At 32.1% G+C, this 11,262-nt stretch overlaps 1 protein-coding gene across 2 annotated transcripts; it reads left to right on the top strand.

Moving 5' to 3' along the window:
* Positions 1-2,221: 2,221 nt before the first annotated feature.
* On the top strand, positions 2,222-9,970 carry Eaat2 (Excitatory amino acid transporter 2). Of its 2 annotated transcripts, XM_040713828.2 has the most exons (11): positions 2,222-2,263; positions 2,796-3,385; positions 3,446-3,953; positions 4,725-4,976; positions 5,047-5,300; positions 5,371-5,429; positions 5,967-6,113; positions 6,178-6,411; positions 8,735-8,926; positions 8,987-9,293; positions 9,359-9,970. In XM_040713828.2, exons 3-11 carry the CDS (start codon positions 3,773-3,775, stop codon positions 9,446-9,448), a joined length of 1,716 nt encoding a protein of 571 aa, XP_040569762.1. In that variant the 5' UTR covers positions 2,222-2,263; positions 2,796-3,385; positions 3,446-3,772; the 3' UTR covers positions 9,449-9,970. The 2 variants fall into 2 exon arrangements, with proteins under 2 accessions (XP_040569762.1, XP_040569763.1); XM_040713829.2 differs by lacking the exon at positions 2,222-2,263 and having other exon boundaries at positions 2,675-3,385; positions 3,454-3,953.
* The last annotated feature ends 1,292 nt before the right edge of the window (positions 9,971-11,262 follow it).

The following is an 11,262-nucleotide window of genomic DNA, read 5'->3' as shown; positions in this document are numbered from 1 at the left end:
TGTAAAAAATAGTGTTGGAGTATTTGGAGCATTAGTCGAACTCGAAAAAAAACAACCTGAAGTAGACAAAAGCAGACCATGTTCTGATAAAGGACTCAAACTAGCGTGAAATATATATTTTTTTTTTGTGGAACATTCGATTTTAATTAAAGTCAAATTATAATTAAAATAAGTCGACAGATTCTTGGAGTCATGATGATGAGTCAAAAGTCTAGGAAATATTAGTCAAAAAGACAATTCAAAAATTACTACCGACGCTATTTCCTATTAAAAGAAGGGTTCTATGACAATTTACCGAACGACATTTCGCCAAAGGATCATTTGAGACATTTGGCCGAAAAATTATATTTAGTATATTCATATATGCTATTGCATATTTTAATTCAATTTAAAATGATGGTATGATAAAGGCTATATGTCATAAAGGTAAATTAATTTGTTATTATGGAGATAAATATTGTTATATTCATTAATGATCATTATCGAATGTGAAGGAGAGAAGTAATAATAATGCTCATGACGTTTCGTTAGATCAGCTGCAATCACCTGTAACAAGAAAGGAAGGAAAAAGAGGAAACAGGAACAGTTGCTATAATTACTCGGATGTCGATCCCCAATTCTACTCTGAGTCCAAGAAGGACTCGCAACTATAACTACGCAACAAATCATAAGGGTTATGATATGTTTTTTATGAGCACACAGGAATGTTAAAAATCAAGTTTTAAATATAATATAACCTATTTAGGAAATGGTGTTCACTACTCAGGAATTGAATAATAATGACAACTGCTAAAGAACTACATTCGAAGGATTCTGCAAAATAATTTACTAACTAATTTACTTATATGTTCTAAAATTGAGACAGTTCGATCATTGATGATGCGCCTCAAATTTATTTATTTTATTTCTTTAATCAGTTCTTGTACTGACAGTGGGAAATACCATTCCCAAGGATTAGTAGGATGGGTACTAATACTGGACTGGACCGAATAAATAAGGACTACAACGAAATAAAAAATACTCGAAATATTTTTTATAGAAAAAAATGGAAGAAACGGCCTTACACATGTACCTTTGACCTAGGCCTGATAACGTTAAAACTGGCACTGAGACAAAATCCCCATCGATGGATATTACAAAACTCCATAGCTATTTACAGATAAATAATTTTCTGTTGACAAAAAAATTTCAAATTCTAAATAATTTGGAAAAAAAATTCAAAAATCGATATCTTCAAACAAAAAATTAATTGTTTTGGAAAATATATTTGAAGATTTTTTTTTTGCGAAAATTGGATATTTGGCTGGAGGGCCTACGCCCCTGCCCAATGTACCCCATTTAACTAGTATGTTTGTAATGAAAAAATCCAGTCCCTTTGACTCCTTTTTTAAAAAGAATTATAATATTCATCAAGTTCAAGCCATGATTCACGGCACAGATTTCAATGTAAGCTCTCTCTCTCTTTGAGGCTCTTTGCTGAAAAAAGAGGAATTGGAATACAAAGAAGAGGATAAAGAAAGAGAAAGTCACGAGAAATCCTTTTAAATTATATCATAATGGACTCTATGAAGCATAACCTTAATACTGAGAAGTTATCATGACATAAGCCCATGATTGGGTGATCAGGAAGACGCAATGATGTAACGAATTTGTCCGTTATAAATGTTTGACACGCAATAAATAACATTACAATTGTATTTTCCTCTCCCTCTCTCTATAATCGACGACAAAAAGTAAAAAGGGGGGGGGCAGATATATATAGAATATTGAAATTTGGTATCATTTTCAAAAAATCTCTGTGAAAGGGAATAAGTGAGTGACACACAAAATATCCTTGAGGAGGCTTTGGAGTAGGAAAGTCAAGCAATTAAAGAGTGAAATCCCTGCCAAATATAGAAATCAATCGCATTTGATTCATTCTGCACACGTTAGAAAGGGATTGGTGCCAAATTCACAACTGTACATATGACATACATCCCATAAATCTCATAAGAACTATTATTTTTGCAGTACATATGCAGCATAGGTGAAAATACAATATAATTTGGCAAAACGGAATTTCCATTTAACCCAAAAAAACATTGTATTAAGTACAACGCAAAATGACAACAGGGACATAATATATAATTCATTCCTGACTTGGAAAAACAAAACATTTTGTAAACAAATATTTACATTTGTTTTGTATAATAGGCAATTATATATAATCATATGTAGATTTATGGGTAAGCATTATAGTAGCGTTCAATAAGTGAGTCAATACGTAAGTCATACTTGAACTGACGTCAATCCTACGTAGTTTCAAATCTCTTATCCTTTTTTCTACAAAAAATATACCTATATATCATTTTCTCCCTTTTAAATGATGTTTCTCTAATAATTTCTAGCATGATAACAAATAAATACAATTTCAATGAATTAACCCATTATATATACATAAACATGCCAATCAATTAATTCAACTAGATATCATTACTAATATATTCAGAGTCATGTCTCTGGATGTAGAGTTTTTTCTAATCTCTTAATTAATGTATCTCTTTTTTCGAGATATACATTTTTTTGGGATGTATTCTATATGTATACCCCTTACTGCTTTACTCTCAATGCCATTTGAATATATACGATGTATGAAAATCAGTCATTCCTTGGCAAAGAGAAAAAGGAAATTTGTGAGTTAAATACAGTCAAGTCAGGGGAGGTTATTCTCGCAGAAATATATTATGAATACTAGTTCAACTAGATATTTCAAGTTCTTGTTATCAAGGGTATGATTTCATTATTTTGTTTCGTAGTGTGAGTTTGTCTCGATTTCATTTTTTGAGAAAGCGTTGGATTTCAAATCTCCCCTCCTCTGTTCTCTTTCTCTTAAAGGCTTTCTTTAATCAAGAAAAAGAATACTTACATACTGACTGACTGCCTTAACAATCTAAAGGAAGAGAAGGGGTGCTGGGAAGAAGCAAGCAAAAATAATAGGCCGATCGGCAATATCATTTGAAGAATTAACACACATACTTCGGTCCAAGGAGTACCAGCACTCTCTTTTCGTTATTTTTGTTTTTCCTAATTTTACCTGCTTGAATTCCTCGCTTGATTTGGATCAATTCAATTCCAAACTTTCGAGCTGAAGCATCTTGATCTTTTTTAATCGATAATATCTAATATTTAGACCTTTAAACATACTTACAATATATACAAATCCAAGGAGAAAGTTAAACTGGATTTGTTAAGTACAAATGCTAAGCACGAACCACAAAAGAGAAGCATCACATTTGAAGGAGACCCTTGAGCCATCCCACAAGCAATACACCGCTAAGATAGAATAAACAAAATCTTCTTTCACATCAAAGCAATTTGAGAAGAAAAAAAAAAGAGGACGACACAGGTTAGTTTCTAGAAATTAATAATTAAAGTCAATTTCCACCTACATAAATGCAACTAACAGTTTCTTAGGACGCCATAGCAGCTAAAACCCTGAAAGCCACCCTTCTACATGATATATCCATCAAGGACAGATTAAAAGGCTGAATCAAAATATCTAAAGAATATATCTCCCTATTCCTGATTTTGGTCCTACATCTTCCGGCAGCAACCTGGCTATACTTCATCAGTCCCTTCAAAAAAGAAGCTACAGTCTTAGACTGGAGACGAGACGGATCAAACAAATTCTTAAACGTGTGGAACTAAAGTTCTCAAGTAATTGTTGGGTTTTAAAGGCCTTTAGGTAGTTTCTCGGGAGGGTGAAGTCGAATAAGAGTATACACCAGACCTCATGGATGATAATAATTTAGGAGCCTCTTCAATGAAGATGAATAATAACGCCACGACTGAGCTGCAAAAAGAAAGTGAAATGAAAAGCCCCAACCCCCATCAACCCAAACACCCCTTTGTTGAAGAAAATGGGAGAAATAACATCAAGGAGCAACAAGGACCTACCATGGAATGGCTTTTAGGTAAGTGGGCCTCTCTTTTAAATAATCATTAAAGATAAGCTTGATAGAGAAATTCTAATTATATCAACATATGATTGAATGAGTCAAGTCGTTGTCGTTTCTGCCTCTTTTCTTCCTCTGCTTGTTGATGAGGGAGAAGAAGGGAGAGCCTCTAGAAAAGGAATTATGATAATTATTGATTATTGCCTCTCGTAACTTTTCAAGAAAGCCTTGTGACTTGACTCATAATAGGTTGCTTAACTTAGTTAGTATGATATGTACATATCAAGTATGTACTTAGCATAGAGCAACAGCCTTCTCCTCTTATGCAAATAAGGAGAAAGCCTACTAAAATACCATTAAAATAGATAGAATTTTCCTCTGCAAAAAACAAATAGAAAAAAAAAACCCACTTGCATTATCTATGGCTTTAGCAACCAGAACCTGCTCTTTTTTAATTTGAGCTGCACTCTTCAACCCCTTATGTAATGAGATTTCCTCAAAAAGGAAGCCAAAGGCCTTATTAAGAAGCCTTTCATCCTTGTTTTTGTATTTTTTTTTTTAAATATTGGAATGCTCAGCAAACAATATTTACATTCTTAATCGTAAATTATAAATTTTATTGTAAAGCACACTTTCCCAAGACGTGTTGCAGAATGATAATAAATATTATTCCCAAGGCAAAGAAAATGTAAAATTCAAACAGCCACAAACTCTTTTCTTGATTTTCCATGAGACTTTACACAACTACAATTGAAATTACGTTATTTCATATCTCTCTATCCTTATTAGAACCTGGAAGATTCAAAATGAAGCCTGAAGTTAGAGAAGTGACTCTTAAGAAAATAACGAGTTGGTTTATGGACAATCTGCTTCTGATAATTACTTTTTCTGGAGTCAGCATGGGTGTGATTGGAGGGCTTCTCCTTCGAACTGTAGACCTTTCTCCAGATAGTATCATGTTGCTTTCATATCCTGGAGAACTTTTCATGCGACTACTTAAACTTATGATTTTACCTCTTATCATTGCATCACTCATTACAGGTAAGAAAGGGTTCTCAGCATTTGTTGACAAAAGGAAATCCCTAGTCACAGCTCTTATTTGATTATACAGGGTCTGCAAGTTTAAATGCCAAAATCAATGGAATAGTTGCTCTTAGAACCATTGTCTACTTCATTACAACATCATTGATCAGTGCCCTCATTGGGCTCATTCTTGTTCTCATTATTCACCCTGGGAATTCAGAGACAAAGAATCTCCTTGGGGATGGAACCACTAAGGAGCAAAAGTTGGATATCGTGGATAATTTCTTAGATCTGGGACGAAACCTTCTCCCTGATAATATTTTTAAGGCCTCATTTCAAACAGTAAATCTTTTATTAATTTATATATTAACACGTATATGAACATTTGTTTAATTAATTAATTATTCTCTAGAGTCATACAAGCTACATCGGTGTCAATGGAACAGATGTCCAACGTAAGGTGGCATATCGGTGAATAATATTTTTTATTTCTTCGAAAGGTTTTATACTAGTGTGATTATTGACCAACCGTCCTCTTTTCTATGAACATATCCACTATCTTTATCATCCCTGAGGAGTTTTTTTTAAATCCACGTACTTTTTTTTGGAAAATAAATAACTCCCCCCGTTCCTGCAACATAATGATTGTAAATTAGTCAAAAAAAGGGAAATCATGTCTCCTTGCCTTGTTACGCTGCCGTATTTTTATAAAGGACTATTTGGACTTATTAAAGTTTGACTTACATAGAAAGTATTCTTAAATATAATAAAGACAACAAGATATTTTTTTTTTAAATTCTAAATTAATTCTAAAAAAGTTCAAAAAATCTTCTTTTTTTCTTTCAAAAAATAAGAATCATGAATACCTTCCCCCAAACCCCACATTTATCGATTCAAATGTCCTATTTTTTGGAAATCAAAACAAGTCCCACCCTACCTAGTGTATGCCTTTGTTTAACTTATTAACTTGAAATTACATATAATTACCTATAATATATGCTTTTATAGGGAAGGTACAAATACCTTGGGAATAATTTTCTTTTGTTTGACCTTCGGCACGGTTCTTGGATCCCTAGGGAAAAAGGGACATTTGGTCGTTGAGTTCTTTTCCGTCATAGATGAAGCCATTATGAAAATGGTGTATGGAATCATGTGGTGAGTCGATTAGAACTTGTTATTAATTGTGATGTTTGTATACATGTGTATCTCCTCTCTTTAGGATCTCCCCTATTGGGATCGGGAGTGTCATTTGTGCCAAAATTTTAAGCGTACAAAACTTAGGAGTAGTCATGTCTCAACTAGGTCTTTTCATCGTCACCGTGACATCCGGACTTTTTATCTATCAATTTACTGTTTTACAATTGATCTACTTTTTATTTGTTCGAAAAAATCCTTTTAAATTTTGGTGGGGGTGTTTTCAATCCTGGATGACTGCATTTGCAACTGCATCAACGTAAGTCTCTCCTACTTAACAGATTTCTTAATGTTCTTTAGATATTTAAATATATATAAATAATAAACACAACGAAATCCTCATCGCATCCGAAGAAGATCACATCAAAGAGACGTTGCAAAAATACAATGGAACTCTCATCGAGGACTATTGCTCGTTTTGTTTTAATCTTAAAATCAAACTCCATAAATATTTTATTTCTTTTTTTCGTAACCTAAAATTAAAAAAGTCATCTCGAGTTACATATTCCCATCCAGACAGGAAGAAGCAAAGGATCCGTCTCATTCAATCATTTTCTTTTATTTTAATGTAGAGATTATATTTTGATTCCTTTCCAATCCGTGTCTTATTCCAAATGTGCGTCTCCTCCTCATTCCTCATTTTCTAACACATGACATACTCCAGCATACATAATCTACAAGGATGGGCTCTTGTGTGATGACGACAGAAGAGGAAACAAAAAAATTCAACCTCTTCTTAATGTGTTATAGAGATACCAATGATACCCGAACAAGGTTAGGTAACAAGATAATGGCTGGGCATGCCCAGATGATTTATTAAATAAATATCTCTCTCTTTCTATTTCTGGTCACATCATTGGGTCAAGTCTTGCCTATTAATACTACATCAATTTAAAAGTAAAAATTTTAATAAAGGATACCATTATCATAGAAGTGGTTACTCTATTTTTCCTAAGAAATGTTTTACTAAATATAATACCAAAATTAATTTTTTAAATTTAATAAATGATCATACACTAACGATCAAAACGATGAGCACGAATTCTGGCTTAATTAGTACTGAATTTGTCTTTTCTTCGACAATCCAAAATTTAAGCCTTCCCTCTTGCAAAGTCTTTCGGGAATCGGTGGCATGAACCGCCTCTTGGATTTTTTTTACAAATAACCACTTTTATTTTTATTTACTTAATTTAATTTAGTAATAATATATTTTTTATTTACATATGTTACGTCAATCTCTTAATAATTTATGAAATTAAAAAACTTACTTTTGGTATTATATTTTGTAAAATATCGCTGTAAGTATATCGAGTTACCACAAATTTTTACTTTTTAAATCTCTGAAGAATTAAGAACCAAGACTCGCTCCAATGACGTCACCAGATATAGAATGAGAGATATTTTTTTATTTAAACTGCTGTGCTTTACCCAGCCATTTTCTTGTTGGCTAACCTTGTTCTAGTAACACTGAGAGCTACGACAAACTAATAATATATTGTTTTTTGATCTACGTACATAAATTATTCTCATAAAAAATCAATATATGATATCATCATCAACATGAAAGCAATAATTTGAATTTGTTTGCATTTACAGAGAATATAAATCTCACATTTAAATGTTAGAAACTTCTGTTGATTAAAAGCAATTCTGCTTTTAGAAAATCAATTCATCTCTCTCTCTCTATTTTACGAGGGGAAAATTTATGATAATATTTTCCCCATCTGTGACCATCAAAATGAGACATACTTTCTGGTAAGTACATTTCTTATTTTTCAGGAAAAACTATTTAGCTTATTCAAACATTTTAAGTATAATTTAATATAATATACATATTTTAATTTTTTTACATTTTTTCAAAAAAAAAATATATATATTTGAGTGTTGAACCTTTATTTTATACTTTTTTATATTTTCCTTTCTATATTTTTCTCTCGTCTTGGAATAAATTATTCTTTTATCTCCCAAAGATTCACATCAACCTTTACTATTATTGTCCCTTTAACTTTAAGAATCTTGATTTTCCTTTTTTGGGAGATGAAAATTATTTCATATACTTAGATTATATTCTTCATAATAAACAAAAAAAAAAATGCTTATGAAATACTCATAAATTAGTACGGACTTTTGGAATGTTGTTTTATTTTGTATTTCCCAAAACCTTTTTTCAGGGGAAAAACACTATTGGTATTTAATTACATAATTAACTAAAAAAGAATCATAGAAGACTGGACGGGTGATCTTTTTATTTTCTTTATCTATTTTAAACAAACCAAATTTATATGCAGTATTAATGTACAGTTATCCAATCATTATTAATTAATGATACTATGAACCATGTCAAAAAAATGTCATATATATATATATCAATATATACTCACAACAAAGTTAAATAACCAGTGAAAAAAGTTAAGCACTCACATTCAACTGAATTAAGTGTCAATTTTTACGTATATACATATATATATATATTTATATATATCAATATATTATAATATAAAGAAGTATATATTAATTATATGCATAAGCCAATCCTTGCTCCAAATACGTTTTGAACTAATTAGATTGTTTCATCTTTACAGAGCTGCGGCTCTTCCTGTCAGCTTTAGAGTCATGAAAGAGAACAAGGTGGATCCAAGGATTTCCAAGTTTGTCCTTCCCATTGGAGCAACGGTGAACATGGATGGAACGGCTCTCTTTGTTACGACTGCATCTATTTTCATTGCCCAAATGAATAATATCCCATTGGATGGTGGACAATTGGCCACCATAGTGTAAGAAGCAGATTTGACACAATTATACAGATACCACATGTTTTATTTTCTTATATTTAGACTGACATCTACGGCAACGAGCGTCGCTGCAGCAAGTGTTCCCTCTGCAGCCCTCGTTCTCATGTTGATTGTACTCACAGCTATTGACGCCCCTGTTCAAGATGTATCCCTTTTGTGGACTATTGACTGGTTTGTTGATAGATGCAGAACTACAAATAACCTACTTGGAGATTTATATGGAGCTGCAGTGGTAGAAGCCTTGTCCAAAAAGGAATTGGAGGCAATGGATGCCGCCGAGAAGAGCAATAAGACAGTAGTGGATGTGGAATCCCTTATACCAGATGGAAATGAAAGCATTCTCATCAAAGTAGGCCTCATTATCAAACTTGTTTATCAAAGCAAACTATATATTTTTTCTTCATTAATACTTAGGGAAGCATGACTGACTATGATGAGTCTCTTACGGGTTCGATCAATGGCTCATCCGTTGAGGTTCCAGATGTCATCATTATTGACAAATAAAAGCGTGGAAGAATAGATTATTTGTTCTTTTTTCTTTTGCATTTATAGCCCTGTCCCGTAGTCCCATTATAATGTTAATATGTAATTATATATATTATTTATTCAATCCTTGGGACCATTATGAATCAAGCCATTGCCATAATTCCTAAAGATTTCTATCCGTTTGTACGACCCCCCCCCCTTTTAGTGTTTTTACCTATCATCTACGTACATATTATATTAATTATGTATACCAACAAAATTTGTGCTAAATTAAATGTGGCCAAAATTATTACAAGTATTATAAAATTCAAACTTTTTGTATTCGAAGGGCAGAGAAGAGAAGGGCTCATCCCTTTCACCTTCCCTCCCCCCCTTCTTTTTAATAATTATTATAATTAAAATTGAATATATAACTTAATTATATGTACTCCAAATAGTGATTGCTGTTATATTTATTAATCATTTATGTATATAAATTAGTCATTGGGATATGATGAGTAATATCCCTTAACTATCTAATAAATTAACTATCGACTATCAGTTTTTTACGGAAATTCCAATATATATTATAAAATAGCTTAAATCAATAAGTCAATTTTCTAAGTTTTTTTTTTTTGTGCAAATGTAGAGTTTTCCAATGATTTATTTAAGTCGCCAGAGTGATACAGTTGTATCCTAGTTCCAAATAGCTAAGGGCTTCTTATGGATCTGTAAAAGTGGTTTTAGGCACCAGACGGTGTAAATAAAAGAGGGAAGGGGTGGGGTAGATTATGGATCCAGGTCCGCTACTAAGTTTGACGGGCCCCTATGATATGATAACTATGATATTTCTTAATCCAGGGATTCCAAAACTTTCCTATGGCAAGATGCATTTTTAGATGAGACCCCCTTTATACAAAACATGTTTACTATGTATTTGTAGACTGATAGTAATCCTCAATTCTCCATCTGCTTGACCCCCCTCATGGCAGCCACATTGAAAACCATTGTTTTAAGCAATCATAGTTCTCATGGACACCTGCTGGAACTTGGGGGACAACACACTCTGCGTATAAGGTAGCTGCGTCCATGTTGTATCTAATATCATTTACTGGGGGCAGAATTTTCTAGCTACGCCTCTTGTTTTAAGTGTCTGTTACCAAACTCAAGAAAAAAACAACACGAGTTGCAACTTTTATAAGAGAAAATTGGACAAGCAACAGTTTGTGGGTCTCATAATGCTTGGCTCATTTAATTACAAAAACTAGAAGATGTTATTACATCATTTTGATCTATTAAAATTACATATACTCTATAGCCCATATATTTACAACTTGCATAAGCAGATTGTTCAAGTACCATTTCCACGACTCATGAGATCTTATTTTAATTCACTTAACATTGCTTGACACTATCCTATCTTTTTGATCTATTGAAATTACGGTTTTATGACACTTTGTCGAGACAAATAATAAATATTTTTGATGATTAATCAAATAATGTTGAGTTGGCCACACATGATCTTGTATTTGCCTTACTTGGAGTCAACACTCCTTGGAAACAGGGGTTGCCTACCATTTTCAATAAAAAAAAAGTAGCAATGAAAATTAAAATGAAAATTTAAGACTAGAATATAATTATATTTCAAGTTGCTCCTATGACAGAAGAAATCTATAAATTAAATTAAATTTAGAACAAAAATTTAAAAATATTGTATAAAATAATTGTAGAATCTAATTCAAAATTGGAAGTCCATAAGAAGAAATATTTAATGAAAAAAGTAATTCCTTATTGTCATAAAATTATTATTTAGACTTTTTCTACTTTCAATGTCATGAAGTTATTTTGTTAAA

This window comes from Lepeophtheirus salmonis, chromosome 6 (genome assembly GCF_016086655.4).
Source record: "Lepeophtheirus salmonis chromosome 6, UVic_Lsal_1.4, whole genome shotgun sequence".
In the NCBI taxonomy this organism is placed as follows: Eukaryota; Metazoa; Arthropoda; class Copepoda; order Siphonostomatoida; family Caligidae; genus Lepeophtheirus; species Lepeophtheirus salmonis.
This window is presented reverse-complemented; position numbering and strand designations above follow the sequence as displayed.